The sequence below is a fragment of the Mastigoproctus giganteus genome, chromosome 9, assembly GCF_048544385.1.
Source record: "Mastigoproctus giganteus isolate SK-2022 chromosome 9, ASM4854438v1, whole genome shotgun sequence".
Taxonomy (NCBI): Eukaryota; Metazoa; Arthropoda; class Arachnida; order Uropygi; family Thelyphonidae; genus Mastigoproctus; species Mastigoproctus giganteus.
The window spans coordinates 70314486-70335204 of record NC_143583.1 but is presented as its reverse complement, the minus strand read 5'-3'; the positions used below and the strand labels follow the sequence as shown (position 1 = coordinate 70335204).

The 20719-nt window shown below is 37.1% G+C and overlaps 1 protein-coding gene across 6 annotated transcripts in view; it reads left to right on the top strand.

Annotated features, from left to right (window-relative positions):
• LOC150080432 (alanine aminotransferase 1-like) overlaps positions 1-20719 on the top strand; it is a 179548-nt gene that overhangs the window by 1342 nt on the left and 157487 nt on the right. For 2 of the 6 annotated variants that reach the window (XM_090382132.1, XM_090382131.1), the window contains exons 2-3: positions 13232-13396; positions 17375-17464. In XM_090382132.1, coding sequence (XP_090238258.1) covers positions 13283-13396; positions 17375-17464 — 204 coding nt within the window. In that variant the 5' untranslated portion in view covers positions 13232-13282. Of the gene's footprint in view, positions 1-95; positions 157-13226; positions 13397-17374; positions 17465-20719 lie in introns of those variants that run through there. The other 4 variants (XM_090382133.1, XM_090382135.1, XM_090382134.1 and 1 more) reach the window with 3 other exon arrangements.

Sequence of the window (20719 nt, the reverse complement as noted above, 5' to 3'; positions counted from 1 at the left end):
AAATAAGTAGTTGATAGCCTGTGGTAACGTTAAAAGAAGCCGTTTTCTTCTTCCTGTGCTCAAATCCCTCTGTTTTTTTTTTTTTTTTTTTTTTCTACACTCCCCCTTCCAATTTTTTATATATTCTTATACTTCAATTTATGAAGTATACACATGGTAATTTTGTTATTTTTTCACATATATATTTTTAAATATATAATTATTATGATATATAATATTTTAATAACTGTTTCTAAATATTTTGAATGGTTTTAATAATATAATGGCTAAAATGCAGCATAAGAGGAGATTAATATGAGTCATTTGTGCCCATTGCAATAAAAAATTAATAAATAAGGAATTTTACTTAAACACTGCTGAGTTCAGGTGAGTAGTAATAATAGGTTTCACTACAGTAAGACCAGTGCACCTGTTGCACTGTACTGAAACCCATCATTGTGTATATAAAATTCTTTATTTATTAATGTTTATTGCAACTGGGACATGACTCATATTAATTTCCTTCTCACCTGCTAATGTCTGCATTATTTTAAATTATTACTTATTTGATCTTATTTAACTCCATAATTCTACATCTGGTCACTTGAACTAATGAACACTATTGTAGTAGTAGTAGTAGTAGTAGTAGTAGTGGCACATGATGCAAGAAAGCAAGTGTAGGAGCTTATGCAGCATCAGCAAAAAAAAAAAAAAAATCATCACACCATTCCCTCCAAATGCCTGTCCAGTTCCTCCTTAAATTTATTTAACCTATCAACTTCCACAACGACAGATGGAAGTTTGTTCCAGCAATTAACCACCCGCTGGCTAAAGGCAAATTTCCGCACATCTATTCTACATCTGTCCTTTCTTAATTTGAACTTATGTCCCCGTAGGTTCGTAATCTGAACAAGTGGAAGGATCCCATCAGAATTCAGCGTGCTCAACCCATTCAAGGCCTTATAGACCTCAATCAGATCACCGCGCAGGTGCCTAGTCTCCAGCCACTGCAATTTGCAGAACTTAAGCCTCTCTTGGTAAGAGAATCCCTTCATTCCCCTGACCAATCGTGTTGCTCTTCTCTGTACACGCTCAAGCAAATCTACATCCTTCCTAAAATGAGGCCTCCAGACCTGTACGCAGTACTCAAGGCGTGGCCTGACCATTGCCTTATACAGAGGGACAATCACCTCCTTTTCCCTGCTAGCAAAATTCCTATATATCATTGACAAAACCCCATGACCTGCCCTAGCAGCCTGTCTGCATTGCTCAGAAAACTTCATATCTGACTGCACAATTACTCCCAGGTCTTTTTCATTTTCTACCACCTTAAGTGTAGTACCACACAGTTGGTACGTTTCTCTGGGGTTACTTCTACCCATATGCAGTACTTTGCATTTGTCAAGGTTGAACTTCAGTTGCCACTTCTTAGCCCATCTGCCCAAATTATCTAGATCCTGTTGCAGTAGCACACTGCCATTACTGTCATTAACAACCCTGCCAACCTTTGTGTCATCTGCAAACTTCGACATTAAGCCTGATATACCTTCATCAATATCATTGATAAATACACAAAACAACAGTGGACCCAACACCGAACCCTGTGGGACTCCACTAATAACATTAGTCCACGAAGAGCAGCACCCATTGATTACCTCCCTCTGTCTTCTCCCACTTAACCATCCTTTTATCCATTGTAGCAACTTACCCTTAATACCATTCTGCTCCAATTTGTACAGTAGTCTTCCATGCGCAACAGTGTCAAAAGCTTTCCTGAAATCCAAGTATATGATATCAAAATTATTTTTCGCATCCAGTTCCTTTGTGACCACATCATAATAACCAATCAAATTTGTCAGACAAGACTTCCCCTTAACAAACCCATGCTGTGTTTGAATTATTGCTGCAGTCTTGTCTAGATGATCCTGCAATGCATCTTTAACCAGTGACTCCATTATTTTACCCGGAACAGAAGTTAAACTAACTGGTCTGTAATTACTCGTGTCACCCTTCGATCCACCTTTGTGAATTGGGGACACATTTGCACATCTCCAGTCCGTGGGAACCTCCCCTGAGTCCAAGGATGCTCTCATAATTATGGCTAAGGGTTTGCTTAGTTGCTTTGCCGCCTCCTTTAAAATAACTGGATAGATCCCATCCGCCCCAGGTGCCTTTCTTATGTTTAACTTCAACAATTTCTCCTCCACTTTGCTCTCAGTTATTACAAAATCATTAAGCACACTGCTACAATTTGATAATCTTCTTCCATTTTCAAACTGTAATAATTCCTCACGTGTGAATGTAGATGCAAAATACTCATTCAGTTTGTTTGCTATCTGAGCAGGATCATCAACAGTCGAACCATCGATGTCAAGTGGACCAATCATATTCATCCCCTTCCTTTTAGAGTTTATATAAGTAAAGAAATCCTTGCTGTTTTTCTTAGCATCCTTTGCCAAAGATTTCTCGTAATCCGCCTTCGCCTGCCGAACCTCCTTTGTGACCTGATTACAGACTAGCTTATATCTGCCACAGGCTTCTGCGTCACCTGATAATTTATATGCATCCCATGCATTTTTCTTCTCTGTCACGAGTCTCATTAGTTCATTTGATAACCATTTAGGCCTAAACCTTGAACGATATTTCTTAATCGGTATATAAAGTCTAGTAGCTTCCACGATTAATTCCTTGAATGCTTCCCACTTAGAATTTACTGTTGGTAACATCGTCAGTTGATCCCACTGTACAGAATTTAAAAACTGTCTGAGACCACTGTACTCCCCTTTACGGAAGCAAAAACCCTTTCCTTTACCCCTGACGGTAGTTACCTCTTTGAGTAAATCCCACTTCAGCACACTGTGATCACTGCCACCTAGTGGTTCCTTTATCTGCAAATTCTTAATGCACGAATGATCACTGCTGATAACCAGATCAAGAGTATTACTTTCTCTGGTTGCCTCTCGAACATGCTGCTGCAGAAAACAATCATCCAATAAATCCACAAAAGTCTGACTGGTGTGTGAGTGACCAACCCACAAGTTCCAGTCAATATCTGGGAAGTTAAAATCCCCCATTATAAGACATTCAGATTTACTGGCCCACTCTATTTCTCTGTACAATTGTTCATTGTACTCATTCAAGTCATTAGGCCTATAACACACTCCTACCCTTATTTTTCCTTTCGCAGTGCTTATCTCGCACCAAACTGACTCAACAGAGCACTGTTCATCTATATTAACTGGGTGCACTTCCTTTGATTTTATGTTTTTCTTAATTTCTTAGTAGTGGCATGTAATGCAAGAAAGCAAGTGTATGAGCGTACGGAGCATCGGCCAAAAAAAAAAAAAAAAAAAAATGCTGGAACGAGTACAGAGATGGACAACAAGATTAGTGAATGGAACAAAGGGGTGCTCTTACGAAGAAAGGCTTAAATTTTGCAAATTACAGTGTCTGGAGACTAGGCACTAGCGAGGTGATCTGGTAGAGGTGTATAAAGCCTCGAATGGTTTGAGCATGCTCAATGCTGATGGGATTCTTCCTCTTGCTCAGAATAATCACCGACCTGAGAGGGCATAAATTCAAATTGAGGAAAGACAGATGTAGGATAGATGTGAGGAAATTTGCCTTTAGCCAGCGGGTAGTTGGTTGGTGGAACAGACTTCCATCCCTTGTTGTGGAAGTTGATAGCTTAAATAAGTTTAAGGCTCAGCTGGACAGGTATTTCGAACGAACAGAGGGGTGAAGTGGAAGTGGTTATTTTTTATTTATTTATTATTATTTTTTTTTGGCTGATGCTGCATAAGCTTGCTTTCTTGCATCAAATGCCTCTACTAATGCTAATGCTAATTCTCTGGTTGTTTTCAGTTACATTTGATTCATTGTGATTGTGGAACATGAGTTTATCTATCAAAGATTATTCTCAAGTCTGTGTACATGTCAGTTTATGGAAATTGCATTCATCAACTTGTTGGATCAAACTATGGTAGTGGTATCTGCTTCAGGGAAAAGACTAACTGTGATGATTCATTTGTATTGATCTGGATGTCAGACTGGCCTAGATATTCATTGCGGAGGTCTCGGATGTCATTAAGATTAGTAGTATTGATTCCCATGATTGAAAATAAAATGCAATAAAGCATACATATTTTATTTGATTTATTTTGATGTTGATTCAACATTCAGCACATTCTGATCATTTTCAGTTGCATTGCTTCAGTGTGATGGTGGCATGTGAGTTTTACTATCAAAGATTATTCCCAAGTGTGTATCATGGCAGTTGTGGGAATTTGTGTTCCTCAACTTACTGGATCAGTCTGTGGTACTGTCTGCTTCAAATTGAAAACTAATTTCTATTTTAATTATTCTATAAGGGCTGGAAGCGCCGCTAAGATGAGTGGTTAATGGCTTTCTGACAATGTGTATTCTTTACCCGAGTCATTCCTTTTTAAACATCAGTATAGCACCTCAGAAGAGTGCTGCCTTCAACAAGAGGTTGCAAGAGTGATGGAAACAGTAGCCCTGAGATGAAACCACCATGCAGAAAGCCTTGTATCAAAAGGCTTTTGATGATCAAAATAATAGGGCAACTTAAACATTGGACAGTGTTTATTTAAGGCTTGACAGTTGCTTTACTCCAGATCTGTATCCCCTTTAACCTTATATTAAGAAAAAAGTATTTTGTGATGATTGTGATGCTACATGGCTACAATCCCCTGGCTTGTAGCCGTGAAGGGTATTGTGTACAAAGTGTGCCTTTTGTATGCAATAAAGAGTTCTTATTCTATTTCTAAAATTAAAAAAATAAAAAAATTGTCATGTCCAGCAAGTCTGGTCTCCCTTGATTATTGCACAAGTCGAGGACTTTGAATTTCCTCTGAAAAGGGTTATGTTACATAAACCTGTGTTCTGCGTTTTCTTGTACTCGTAAAGTTGACCTTTACAAAATTTAAAGTAAGAGGTATTTCTGTACATAATATTATTCACAAGGTAAGATTTTTAAAACAGTGCATGCAAAGTATATAGACATTATAGTTTATAAAGAAACTATCTTTCTGGACTTAATTGGTGGTCATCTTAAAATGAAATGCGAAGTTTATAATAAACTTTCTTACAAGCATTTTGAAAATCACTTAAAACATTTTTATTTCCAAGTTTGAAAGCTGAGTTAGTTTTTCATTTAAATAGTTCCTTCATAGGTTGCAATATTATTTGTTGGTTCAAATTGTGGTAGTTGTATCTGCTTCAGGGAAAAGAATAACTGTGATGACTAACTTCATCTGAAAGAAACTGTCAGTTTCTTTCAGATGAAGAAAAGATTTTGTTTCCCTTCTACATGCTTTGTCTTCGGTGAATGCTAAAGAAATTTATCTTATCTGAGATACTAACATTATGACAGAGAATTTCTCTTTTGATGTGTTCCATTTTTATTTTGCTAGTATCAAAGAGAATTGAATTTACCTTTAAAGGATGCTAGTTTCTTTTTCTGCTTGTCTTAACAGTACGTATTCAGCCTTGAGTGCCAAGAAATTTTCTTGAGTGATATGGAAAGTCATCTTTCTGAGTGATTTAGTTCCGTTTTATTTCTAGTGCCTTTCTCTCTTTGGTATTAATAGAAAGGGTGCAAGAATATTTGCTGATGCTATCGAGGCACTGTTAGGTGGGTCGGAAAACTGCTAGCTTGGGGGGATTCGCAGACTAAAAGATTAACAGTAGCCACAGGTAGAGGCAAAAGCAATTCTTGCACTGCTTCTATTGTAATTAGCAGCAGCCTAGAGAGTAAGTTGCTACGGATTTCAAGAGCTGCTCGGAGTCATCATGGAACAAGTAAATACATGCACTCTGTTAGGGTAACTAAGAGTAAGAACAGATGCATGTATGCTTGTATGTACACCAATGCTAGAAGTATAGCAAATAAATTTGATGAATTTGAAGTGCTGGTCAAGGCATCAAAGGCAGATATTGTTGGGATATCAGAGACATGGTGTCACACAGATATAAGCAGTGCAGAATTGAAATTTGGGGAGTAAAATGTGTACAGAAAGGATAGACAGGGTAGGAAGGGAGGAGGGGTTATGCTGTTAGTTAAGATACACATAAAATCTAAGGAAGTGCATCCAGTTGATGTGGGTGGGCAGCGCAATGTTGAGTCAGTTTGGTGTGACATAAACACTGGCAAAGGGAAATTGAGAGTAGGAATGTGTTATAGGTCTAATGACTCTGTTGAGTACAACGAACAGTTGTGCAGAGAGATAGTTGGTCAGTAAATCTGAATGTCTTGTAATGGTGGATTTTAACTTTCCAGATATTAATTGGAACTTTTGGGTTGGTCACTCACATGCTAGCAAGACTTTTGTGGATTTATTAGAGGACTGTTTTCTACATTGTTGTAGAGCGGATATCATCTTTTAAGGGCACAAAAGGTGATATAGTTGTACACGTTGGCACTAATGATATTAAGAGTAGGAGACCGGCGGAATTACTTAACAAGTACAGGTCACTGATGAAAAAAAGCCGTGAATTAGGGTTGAATTTGAAAGTGTCTGCAATTCTGCCCAGACACGATAGGAGGGAGTATATGATGAGAGCCCTGTCGATCAATTCGGCCCTGGAAAGATTGTGCAGGGCTGAAGGGGTAGAATTTTTTTCAGCCTGGTCTGTACTTGTTAACAGGAGAGACTGCTTCTACAGGGATGGGATACACTAAATAGAAAGGGTGCAAGAATGTTTGCTGATGCTATCGAGGCAGTGTTAGGTGGGTCGGAAAACTGCTAGATTGGGGGGATACAAGGACTAATAGATTAACAGTAGCCACTGGCAGAGGAGAAAGTGATTCTTGCACTGCTTCTATTGGAATGAGCAGCAGCCTGGAAAATAAGATGCAGGATATTATAGAGACTGCTGGGAATCATGGGGGTACAAGTAAACACATGGGTTGTGTTAGGGTGGCTAAGAGGAAGAGCAGGTGCATGTATACTTGCATGTACACCAATGCTAGGAGTTTAGTAAATAAATTTGATGAATTTGAGTTATTGCTCAAAAAAATCAAAGGCAGATATTGTTGGGATTTCAGAGACGTGGTGTCACACAGATATAAGGAATGCAGAACTGGAATTTGGAGAGTACAATGTCTACAGAAAGGATAGACAGGATAGGAAGGGAGGAGGGGTTATGCTATTAGTTAAGAAACATAAAATCCAAGGAAGTGAAGCCAGTCGACATCACTGGACAGTGCAGTGTCGAGTCAGTTTGGTGTGACATAAGCATTGGGAGATCAAAATTGAGAGTAGGAGTGTGCTATAGGCCTAATGACTCTGATGAGTATAATAAGAAACTGTACAGAGAAATAGAGTGGGTCAGTAAATCAGAGAGTCTTATAATGGGGGATTTTAATTTCCCAGATATTGACTGGAATTTGGCCGCTGGTCACTCACACACTAGCAAGGCTTTTGTGGATTTATTGGATGATTGTTTTCTACATCAGCATGTTCGGGAGGCAATTAGAGGGAGTAATACTCTTGATTTGATTATCAGTAGTGATTCTTCATGCATTAAGAATCTGCAGATAAATGAACCACTAGGTGGCAGTGATCACAGTGTTCTGAAGTGGGAGTTACTCAAAGAGGTAACTACCATTAGGGGTAAAGGGAAGGGGTATTGCTTTTGTAAAGGCGACTACGATGGACTGAGACAGTATTTAAATTCTATACAGTGGGATCAACTGATGATGTTACCAACAGCAAATTCAAAATGGGAAGCATTCAAAGAACTTATCTTGGAAGCTACTAGGCTTTACATACCAACTAAGAAATATTGTTCAAGGTTTAGGCCTAAATGGATGTCAGATGAACTAATGAGGCATATGGCAGAGAAGAAAAATGCATGGGATACATACAAATTAACCCGTGACACAGAAGCCTATGATAGATACAAGTTGATCTGTAACCAAGTTACAAAGGAGGTTAGGCAGGCGAAGGCAGATTACGAGAGATCCTTTGCAAGGGATGCGAAGAAAAACAGCAAAGAGTTCTTTACTTATGTAAACTCTAGAAGGAAGGGGATGAATCAGATTGGTCCACTTGATATCGATGGGTCAACTGTTGATGACCCTGCTCAGGTAGCTGACAAACTAAATGAATATTTTGCATCGACATTCACACATGAGGAGTTATTCAGCAAGGGGAATACCAGAGGTGTATTCAACTCTAGCAGTAAGCTAGAGAATCTTGTAATAACTGAGAGTAAAGTGGAGGAGAAATTGTTGAAGATAAACACAAGAAAGGCACCTGGGGTGGATGGGATCTATCCAGTTATATTAAAGGAGGCAGCAAAGGAAGTAAGCAAACTCTTAGCCATAATTAGGAGAGCTTCCTTGGACTCAGGGGAGGTACCCATGGACTGGAGATGTGCAAATGTGACCCCAATTCACAAGGGAGGATCAAAGGCTGACACAAGTAATTATAGACCTGTGAGTTTAACTTCTGTTCCCGGAAAATTAATGGAGGCACTGGTTAAAGAAGCACTGCAGGATCATCTAGACAAGACTTCAGTTATAGCTCGGACACAGCATGGTTTTGTTAAGGGGAAGTCTTGCCTGACCAATTTGATTGGATACTATGATGCAGTCACAAAAGAACTGGATGCAGGGAATAACTTTGATATTATATACTTGGATCTTAGAAAGGCTTTTGATACTGTTGCACATGGAAGACTGCTGCACAAATTGGAGCAGTGTGGCATTGGAGGCAAATTGCTGCTATGGATAAAGAGGTGGTTGAGGGGGAGAAGACAGAGAGTGGTAATCAATGGACACTGCTCATCGTGGACTAATGTTATTAGTGGTGTCCCTCAGGGTTCAGTATTGGGTCCTTTATTGTTCTCTGTATTTATAAATGATATTGATGATGGTGTATCAAGCTTAATGTCCAAGTTTGCAGATGATACGAAGGTTGGCAGGGTTGTCAAGGACACTACTGACACTATGCTGCTGCAACAGGATCTGGAAAGGTTGAGCAGATGGGCTGAGAGGTGGCAAATGAAGTTTAACATTGACAAATGTAAAGTACTACATATGGGAAACAGCAACCCCAGAGCAACGTATCAACTCTGTGGTACTACACTGACAGTGGTAGAGAATGAAAGGGACCTGGGGGTGGTTGTGCAGGCAGATATGAAGTTCTCTGAGCAGTGCAGATGGGCTGCAAGAGTAGCTCATGGTGTATTGTCAATGATATATAGGAATTTTTCTAGCAGGGATAAGGAGGTGATTATTCCCTTGTATAAGGCAATGGTCAGGCCACACCTAGAGTACTGTATACAGGCCTGGAGGCCTCATTTCAAGAAGGATGTAGAGCTGCTGGAACGAGTACAGAGAAGATTAACAAGATTAGTGAATGGAACAAAGGGGTGCTCTTACGAAGAAAGGCTTAAGTTTTGCGAATTACAGTGTCTGGAGACTAGGCACCAGCGAGGTGATCTGATAGAGTTGTACAAAGCCTTGAATGGTTTGAGCATGCTCAATGCTGATGGGATTCTTCGTCTTGCTCAGAATAATCACCTGAGAGGGCATAAGTTCAAATTGAGGAAAGACAGATGTAGGATAGATGTGCGGAAATTTGCCTTTAGCCAGCGGGTGGTTGGTAGGTGGAACAGACTTCCATCCCTTGTCGTGGAAGTTGATAGCCTAAATAAGTTTAAGGCTCAGCTGGACAGGTATTTCGAACAAACAGCTGGGTGAAGTGGAAGTGGTTATTTTTTATTTATTTATTTTACTTTATTTTTTTTTTGGCTGATGCTGCATAAGCTTGCTTTCTTGCATCAAATGCCTCTACTAATGCTAATGCTAATTGCTGGAACAAACTTCCATCTGTCATTGTGGAAGTTGATAGGTTAAATAAATTTAAGGAGGAACTGGACAAACATTTAGAGGGAACTGTTGTGTAATTTTTTTTTTTTTTTTTTGGCTGATGCTGCATAAGCTCATATGTTTGCTTCCTTGCATCACATGCCACCATTACTACTACTACAGCAACATGTTCGAGGGGCAACCAGAGTGGGTAATACTCCTTTATCTGATTATCAGCAGTAATGACTCATACGTTAGGAATTTGCAGGTAAAGGAATCACTAGGTGACAGTGATCACAGTCTACTGATGTGGGATTTACTTAAAGATGTAACTACCATCAAGGGTTAAGGGAAGGGTTTTTTGTTTTTTTAAAGCTGACTACAGTTTTTGAATTCTATACAGTGGGATCAACTGATAATGTTAAAAACAGTGAATTCTAAACGGGAGGCCTTCAGGGAATTAATCTTGGAAGCTATTAGGCTTATCATGCCAACTAAGAAATACTGTTCAAGATTTAGGCCTAAATGGATGCCAGATGAACTAATGAGGCTTGTGGTGGAGAAGAAAAATGTGTGGGATGCATATAAATTAGTAAGTGACACAGACGTCTACGGCAGATATAAGCTAGGCTGTAATCAAGTCACAAAGTAGGTTAGGCAAGTGACGTCTGATTACAAGAAGTCCTTGGCAAAGGATGCAAAGAAAAACAACAAAGACTTCTTTGCTTATGTAAATTCTAGAAGGAAAGGTATGAATCAGATTGGTCCACTTGATGTTCTTGGTTCGACTTTTGATGATCATGCTCAGATAGCTGACAAACTGAATGAGTATTTTGCATCTATATTCACACATGAGGAATTCTGTAAATATTTTTGCAGACAATGGAAATTACATACAGATCTTGAACTTCAGATATCAAACCTTACCATCCCAATCGCCAACATCAGATTTTTGGGATTAATCCTTGAAAGTAAGTTATTAAACTTTGAGCATATTAAATTTGCATTTTTCTACTTGGCTCAAAAAGCTGAACATACTAAGAGTTTTATTTGTCCTGTCTTGGGGATCAGATCATACCTCCTTGCTGCTCTTATATAGAGCATTAATTAGATTCTATTTGTACAGTGCTGTAATGTATGATTTTGCCCAGAGGAGTGTATTATGCTAGTTCTATACAGCACAGTGCTTTGCAGATTGCCCTTGGTGCTTTCAGAACATCTCTGACTCATAGTCTATATATTGAAGCTCACGAGTCCTCTCTATATCTCCAAAGAAAACACTATTACTTAAGTAAGCAGCCAAAATACAAAGTTGCTGTCTGCATCCTATTCAGCAATACCTCTTCAATTCGTCACTACAGAATCTCTATGGAAATAAACCTAGTAGAAGTTGGCTCTCTTGAACAAACACAGAATTGGAGTTTTCCTGTTCTCAGGGTGTTTGAGAGTAATAAATTACTCTCATATACTTGGACTCCCCTCTCTTCCCCAACTGACCTGTGATACTCATTTTCATCAGTGGGAAAATAATCGTCTACCAGCATTCAGTGTGAAACAACTCCATGCAAACCATATTCAGAACTGTTTTGATTTCTTGTCAATATATACCCATGGCTCCAAATCACTAGCGTAGCTACCCTTTTTCAAGCCCGTAGGCAAAGAACATGTTCGGGCCCCCTACTTAATTAATGAAGATTGCAAAAACAGGAGACAGCCAATGATGCTGGGCCCCTAAAGGGCCCGGGCCCGGAGGCAATTGCCTTGCCTGCCTACATGGTAGCTACGCCACTGCTCCAAATGACATTCAACCACTGGAGCAGCAGCAGTGTTTCCCTCTACTATCATTTTGGCTTCCCTTCTGTGTAGGTATAGCAGTTTTTCAGCAGAACAAGAAGTGAATTAAATTAGCTTTAGAAAAGCTGAATCTATACTAATCTTCAAAATATATAGTGTACACCGACTCTCCCAGCTCAATTATGGCAATGCAATCTCTCCAAAAGGTTCACCGTGTTTTAAACCAAATAAGGAGACTGCTATTGCAAATTGAAGAGCATCATCAGTTAGTGACCTTTTGCTGAATCCCAGTATGAACTGGCTGATAAAGCTGCTAAAAATCAGTGAACTTTAGATTTAACTTTTGTCCCTATTCCAGCCTCTTACTATAATCTTATCATACAAGCAGCATTTCTTGTACAGTAGAAAGAGCTATGGCACACACAAACCAATAAGAAACTTTATCAGTTGAAACAGGAACCAAAATTTTGGCACTCTAACATTCAGATGGTGTGACGAGAAGTGGTACTTGCATGGGCAAGAATAAGGCATACTTATCTGCCTTACCTGCATCTGTCCACAGGTGATGGACCTCCTGAATGTCCACACAGTTCAGCACATCTAGCAGTCAAACATATTCTGATTGTTTTTTTAATAACATACACGTATAAGTTATAAATCCAGTTTAATGTAAGAATACAAATATATACTAACAGTAGCTTTCGAGACACGCGTCTCGAAAGCTACTGTTAGTATATATTTGTATTCTTACATTAAACTGTATTTATAATTTATACGTGTATGTTATTAAAAAAACCATGGGCCCCAGTACACCAGGCCCATTCGTTAATATTCTGATTGACTGTCCTCAGTATCAACAGGACAGAACTTCAATCCCTCGTTCTCTGGCTAATCTCCAAGAACTGATGACAAAACAGCATATTATTGGTGACAGGCAACCATTAACCAATTTTTCTGTTTTCTAAAACATATTGGAGTGTATCATCATTTCTGAACACGTTTCTGTAATGAAAATGAAGTGGTTACACTTAGTTATTTTTTAGGACATTCCAGTGAATAGGTGCACTATAGCCACTGCAACTGATGTGCCACTAAACACTCATAGCACATGCACGCACACACACACACTAGTTTCCTTGAATATGGTACAGATATGCTAATTCATTATATAAATTGTTTTCAGAAGTGTATAATTGCAATGTGGTATGGTAGGTCTGATTCATTGTATCACTTTCATTCAGTTTTTTGATAGTTGTTGTTGATGTTTATTTTATGGTAGTTATGATTATTGTCCCATTTGTTGATTATTGAATTAAATTAGTTAATCATTCTAAGTTTTCAAGGTTTATCTAGTCTCTCATTGAGTTATACCTTGGAAATCGGGTACACAGTTATTATGAAGATTACACAATTGTATTAAATCATAATTTTTTATCTTTAATATGGAAAACAAAGTCTTTGCAAAAAAAAAAAAAATTATTCTGTTCTCTTCTTTTGAACGAGAACAGTATGTAAAAGGTGTAACAGATTTTTATATTGAGGAAAATATATTTTTTAAGGTAATGTTTGTACATTCATAGTGTCCTGTTTTTTTTTTTTTTTTTTCTCCAAGTTTAGTTAAAAGAGGTCATTTCAAACATTGAAGGTTCTCATCATTAACAATAAAAAATGACTTCAAAACTGCTAAATGTGGATAATATTAATCAGAACTTTAAAAATGTGACTAGCTTGCCTTCACCTTCTATATTAACAAGATTTCGAATTCTGCAGGATGAATTCAAAGTAAGTATGAGATAATTTTTTTTCTTTTTTATAAGCTCTTCTTGATAACTTTATTTTTGATTCAGATTTTTATGTACTTTTTGTGTGTACTATTGACTATTTCAGAGTAACAAACCAAGGTGAACTAAAACATCCTTACTGAACTATTTTACATGGAAACAAAATCTTATAGAAAATTCTAATTATATTTGGAAAAGACAATTATTGTAAATTTCTCAGCATATGTGGAAGTAAGGTTATTCTTGTGTACAGTGTGTGTGCCTTATGTAGGGCAGCTCCTAAATGTTAGTTCAACTTTGCCCTGGTTCTCTGCGATAATATACAAAACTCAGTAAAGTGTCCAGAAAGCAGTGATCACCAGGAAAGCTGCTTCCCAGTACCTATCCACACCACGAGGAGGCGGGATATATGCAACGATATGCATATATCCTAAATGGACTATATCCAGCACCCATTAGAAGTAGTGCAAGTCCTGTGGGTGTCAACAATCTCCTATCACATACATTGGTCACAATGAATCTCACAACAAGGAAGCTTAAGTCTCGGTATCAGCAGGTGGATAATCCCATCTCTACTAAACTAGAGACCAGCGAATCCTGCCCAGAAGGGGCCATCATATAAAAAAATTAACTTTTAAATTAAAATAAAATTAGAAAAAAAAATAGATTATAATAAAGGGTTAAAACTACCCTATGGAAAAATAAATGAAACCCACGTAAATAAAACTGAACTTCAAGTTAGGTTGTAAAAATATGGAGTCCAGAAGTTGATTTTGTTGTCAGTTGAACAGAACAGCCCAGGAGTGAGTGTAGGTTAGGTCACTAGATACAGATTAGAAGTCATTAATTTCTGCCCAAGTTAGCAATTATGTTAACAGAATAAATTTGATTAGTCCAAGCAAAATAAATGTTAGTAAAAGGGTTTACGTTAGAACTCTAATTTGTAGGTATTTCAGAAAAGGCAGTGTCTAGTAATCCACATAATCTATTAAAAACCTGTATAGAAAATTCCTATAGAGCTGAGAAGGTATTTTGATTTGTAGTGAGTTATTTTCATTTCCAGGAGAAAAATTATGCACGGTAGGTAATATTTGTCTTACATCTTAGCAAACTGGGCAAAAAGAGATTATTTTTTTTTTTTTTTTTTTTTTAGCTGATGTTGTGTAAGCTTGCATCATTTGCCAATACTAATACTAAAAAAACAGGTATATGACATGATTGGCTAGATTGAATTTAAGAAAATGAGCCTTCAAAGAACTATGGCCACTTAAAATGTATACTGTAAGAAGGTTTGGGTAAAGCCAAAGCTGATTATTTTTTGAGGTAGTGAATTTAATATCAGGTATAAAACTCTTAGTCCCTACTCTTTTGGGCAAGGAATTCCATCTCACTTTCCATCTTGTTTGTGGTTCAGTCAAACATTTTGCTTTTTTATTCTTTGGATTGGCAGTGGCATCATAGGACAAATCAGAAAAAGTTAGAGGATACAGTTAGGCCTCACATAATGCAAGTTTGATTAACACATTTTACAGTTACTGCTATTTGAAAAAATTATACTGTTTTTCACTTTACACGATGCAAATTTCCAGTTAATGCGATCTTTTTTATGTGATAGTTGAAAAAGATTTGAATTACTCACTAAGCTTACCGTGCATCAGATGGGCAATAAACAAGCATTTGCCTGCTGTGCTGCCCGCCTCAGTGTGTTCTATTGGAAGCAGATGTGTTACTTGTTTGTCTCCTGCTAATAAAGTCACATGCAGACTTGCATTTAAAAATTCTAATTTTTAAATTCAAAAAAAAAAAAAATTTAATTTTTAAATGAGCTAGATGAAAATGTTACTGCAAAGGAGATAACGGTAAAAGAACTATATGGAATCTTTTGTATCGCAGAGAACCTAAAAAAAAAGGTTTGAGGTTCTCTGCAATATTTATTTTTCCAGGACCTAGAGAAGATTGTTGTCGGTTATTGGAAATTGATTGATGAAAAAAAGAAAGCCAACACTGTTCAAATGACTCTGTTCAAATATTTCCATAACAAATAGTTTTTACGTTGTGTATTTTATGCAATAAACATTTAATTCTATAATTATTTTCATTATCTTTTACATGGTGGTGTACAGTTAAAAAGTTATTTAAAAGGTATTTTTAATATTCTTTATTATAATTTTTATAATATTATAATATTATAATTATAATATTATAATTATAATTTTTCCTATTGATTATTATATTTGATTAACACGTTTCCTTTTTGCACAATGCGCTTGCGGGATGAATTAATGACATTAATCGAGGCCAGCCTGTATTCTTTACAAAGATAATAAACAAAACTTTTGTACATGAGATGCAGATCTAGAGGTAGTAAACCTGAAACTTGTAAATATGTGGTTGAAATTGTTTTACAAGTTCTCTGAAGAGCTAGCAAAAAGGTCCGTTGGACAATGTCTAGTTTGGTTTGAACTATGATAAGCTTGATTTTATGAAACCACATGCTTGCTGCATATGTAATGATTGGAATAAAAACTGTGTACTGTAGAATTCTGAGAGTTCCCTTTTTAAAAGTTTTAACTTTTTTTGGAAAGGTTCTGGATATGTGGTAAGAATAACAGTTTTTCATCCAGAATAATCCCAAGATGAAATTATAATTATTAAGTAAATATTGTGAGACCTGGAATTACCATGTATACTAAGATGGAGAGATTGTTGGCAAAGGAAATCATTTGAACATCAGCAATGTCAGACATAGAAGACAGCCAGTCACCAAGAACAAGGATCTGCACCACGGTACCAAAAATTGAACCTTGGGGATACCCTCTGTTATTTTTTACCATTGTAAACAATGGAAAAAGTTGATATAAACATGTTACCTAGTATGAATAAACAAACACAAACCTCATAAAATTAACATTTTATGAGGTTTGTGTTTGTTTATTTTATTTATTATTTTTTACCATTGAAAACTACATGGCCATATTTTAAAATTCGAAAAGCTATAACTCCATAACCATTTAGAATTTGATAGATGTTTATATACATTTTATTTATTTTTTGCTGTTTTCAGATTGTGAATTGATCCTGAAAGCACAGCTTATGTGGCATTAAACACTTTGTATAGACATCTTGAACACTGAAAAGGTAGTATTATTGCAGAAGATTATTGCTTTTCTGCAATAATTGCTGCTGCTATCATCGTCATACTCTTTCTTTTAGTATTAGTTGATGATGATGCCATCATCATACTCTTCATTTTGGCATTATATAATATCTGCAGTATGTTCACCACATTGTCCCCAAGTGGCAAGCATGCTAAAAGAACAGCTCAGCTGCTCAGTGTCATTCTTGGCAATGCAGGAGGTATATAAAGTAGTAAATAATTGTTACAATGTGTTGTAGCAATAAGTTTTTTATATTTATCTGATTTATCTATGTGCTGTGGTGTAAATATTTATTCTTTTATATTTACACCACAGCACATATTGAATTATAAACTTATATATTATTGAAAAAAAATTGAAAATAAGGTAATTATTAGGTACGTTAATTTTTTATAGATATGTTATCAAAGAGTGCATATAAATGATATACATAAATAAAAATATATTTGTTTTAAGAGTTTTGAGCACTATGTAAGAAAATAATGAATGGATGCTCACTGGCTCACATGTTCGATTCAGATCTATACTTTTCTGCAATAATTGTAGAACCATTGTTATTGGACACCATTGTATTAGCTATTGTAACAATGAAGCTGTATAAAAATTCAAATTATAAATTTTGCATGGTGCAGTGTAGTTGATCAATGAGATGGCATGAAATCTATCCATACCACTACATAAATAAAAAAATAAATTAAAAAAAAATTTGAAAATACGAGATATGTTATATAAATTCATTGTTACAGGAGCTTCATCTCTCCTTTTTATTTCTTAGTGTGTGAATTTTATATTTTTGATTGTTTCTCTCTTTAAATTTAAAGGAAAATAACAAGCCATTTCCACATTTTATTGATGCAAGTGTTGCAGATCCACAACAGATGGAACAAAAGCCAATTACATTTTTTCGTCAGGTTAGTTAGAAAAATTTAAAAGTTATTTTACATCAATATTCTCTTTTTAGTTTTATTAAATCATTAATGTTACATTGAATTAATCACTATAATATACAGTGGTACCTTGGTTTGCGAGCATAATTCGTTCCGGAAACGTGCTCGTAATCCAAAGCACTCGTATATCAAAGCGAATTTCCCCATAAGAAATAATGGAAACTCAGATGATTTGTTCCAAAACTCAAAAATATTCACATACTGTAAAAATGATTAATACAAAATACATACATACCTTTTTATATTTTTAAAAGCAATCGAATTTATTAATTATTGGGTAGAACGACTTTCACTGTCACTAACGGAATCATTACTATCTGTTGACTTTTTCTTTTTGTGCGACTTTAACAAAGAACCTCTCCAATGACACTTGCTTTTGTCTCCTTTTGAGGATTTCGCGGAAATATGACATTGCATTGTCCTTAAACAGATTCATCGCTTGCACTGCCACAGTCTTATTCGGGTGGTGTTTTTCTACAAAATTTTGCACTGTTTCCCACATTTTACACACCTCCCTAATCTCATTTGAAGAGAGGGATGTCTCCATTTTTTCTCCTCCTCCTCAGACGAGATCTCCTCCATCACCCCTTGCTGTTGCTCGCGATGCAGATCCATCAGTTCGTCGGTGGTAAACTCCTGGTCATATTCCTCCACCAGCTCTTGAATGTCGTCCTTATTCACCTCCAGTCCCATGGTCGTCCCCAAGGACACAATTTCATCGACAACTGGCAGCTCCTGTTCATGAGCAAACCCCTCAACGCAATCAGACCACAGTTTTTTCCAAGCAGAATTGAGGGTTCTCTTGGTGACCCCATCCCAGGCTTTATCGATGATTTTGAGGCAGTTTACGATGTGGAAATGATTTTTCCAAAACTCTCGGAGGGTAAGGTTAGTTTCTTCGGTCACCTCGAAGCATCGCTGAAATAGTGCCTTGATGTAAAGCTTTTTAAAGTTCGAAATGACCTGCTGATCCATGGGCTGGAGTAATGGAGTGGTGTTGGGAGGAAGGAACTGGACCTTAATGAATTCAAATTCTTCCAGTAAGTCGTTCTCAAGGTCTGGAGGATGAGCAGGAGCATTATCCATAACCAGCAAGACTTTGAGTGGCAGTTTTTTTTCTAAAAGGTATTTCTTCACTGCAGGACCGAAGACCTCATTGATCCACTCAACGAACAAGATACGGGTGACCCAAGCCTTGCTGTTGGACCTCCACATAACATTTAACTGGCTCTTCTGCACCTTGCATTTCTTGAAGGCTCGTGGATTCTCAGAATGATACACGAGCAGGGGCTTGACTTTGAAATCACCGCTTGCATTAGCGCACAGCAAGAGGGTGAGACGGTCTTTCATGGGCTTGTGACCGAGCATTGCATTCTCTTCTGCTGTAATGTAGGTCCTCTTTGGCATCTTTTTCCAAAAAAGCCCCGTTTCATCGCAATTAAAAACTTGCTGCGGCAGGTAACACTCGGAAACCATGAGCTTCTGGAACTCGGCAACGAACGCCTCAGCTGCCTCAGCGTCCGAACTCGCAGCCTCTCCGTGCCTCACAACACTATGGTTGCCACTTCTCCTCTTAAAGTTATCAAACCATCCCCTGCTCGCCTTGAAGCCTTCTTCGTTTTCTGTAGACGTACCTGGCTGTTTACTGACGAGGTCGGCGTACAAGGCCTTTCCCTTCTCACAGATCAAGTTCTCGGTCACAGTATCACCTGCTAGTTGCTTCTCATTTATCCACACCAAAAGCAACTTTTCAACATCTTCCAGAATACGTGGCCGTTGCTTTGATATTCTCGTGACTCCTTTTGCTACATCTAGTCCCCTTAGTTCTTCTTTCTTCTTTAATATTGTGCAAATTGTTGACGTAGACTTCTTATAAAATCTTGCGATGGCGGCTACTTTCATACCTTGTTCGTGCTTCTCGATGATTTCCTTCTTAATTTCTACCGTAATCATCTCCTTCTTCTTACCGCCTTCCTTTTCAACCCTCTTCTTCATTGGGGCCATTTTCGTAGTGTACAGTTAATAAATAACAGTCACTAAATTTGAACACAAAAAAAAAAAAAATTGCTTTACGCACATACACGTGGTCACAACTCTAGCACGAATGTTCACTACAATGTTGACTGTATACGAATGAGGTATGCCGACTGAGACCGAACATGCGAGACGATTAACCACAATCCCGAGCAGCACGTGATCACGTGACGCTCGGTAGGCAATTTTTAGGAAATAAAGCACAATTACAAAATGAGGAGGCACCTTTGATACACACAAACAAAGCTGCGCCCGTGTAGCAACTGAATAAACAACACCATAAAGGCAGAGATACACTATTAACACCTCACATTTTCCTAAAGCACATTTCAAGGGGTTACTACAATAAAACAATAAAAACAATTTCCAGTTGCGTTTCTGCTAGTGGAATCTGTTATAAACTGGTAATAAACTCTGTCTAATTGCATTTGCGATTACTGTATACCGATAGCTGGAATTGTGTTGGTTTTTACGTTATTATGGTGAAATGTGTTTCCCCTTCACTGATATAAAACACATAAATACAATTTCGGAATCTTCTCTTCATTCCCATCGTGTTGCGTTCATTTGGGGTGATTCTGCGTTCGACTGCCATTTCTTGTAAACACAAAGGCGAATCGTGCATAAGCGAATTCGGTTCGTGTTATATAAGATATCGTTCCCCTATTTATAAATCGTGTATGATCGAATTCGTGTAGTGTAAACACGTGTTATACGAGGACTGACTGTACTCGTATTGCAAGACCTCGCTCGTTTATCAAGTTAAAATTTATTAAAAATTTTTGCTCGTCTTGCAAAACACTCGCAGACCAAGTTACTCGTAATCCAAGGTACCACTGTACTGTAATTTATAATAAATGTATTATAGGAATGTTCTTCTGCAGATAAATAAAGGAATTTATCTGTAGAAGAACATGAAATATGATGACTAAACATCTGTATTATAATTAAATTATATCTGAATTCTCTATCATAATATAAAATACAGACTTACCCAAATTTTTATAATCCAGATGGATTAAATTATTCTTCTTTGTGTAGCATACTTTCAATGTACAAGATGACCTTAAATTTGTATTACTCCAACTTCCTTCCCAATGATAAAATTAATAATGAAAATGAAATTAATATCAAGTTTTTATGTGAGAAAGAATATTCTTCTGATGCAATATATGAAATAGTTGT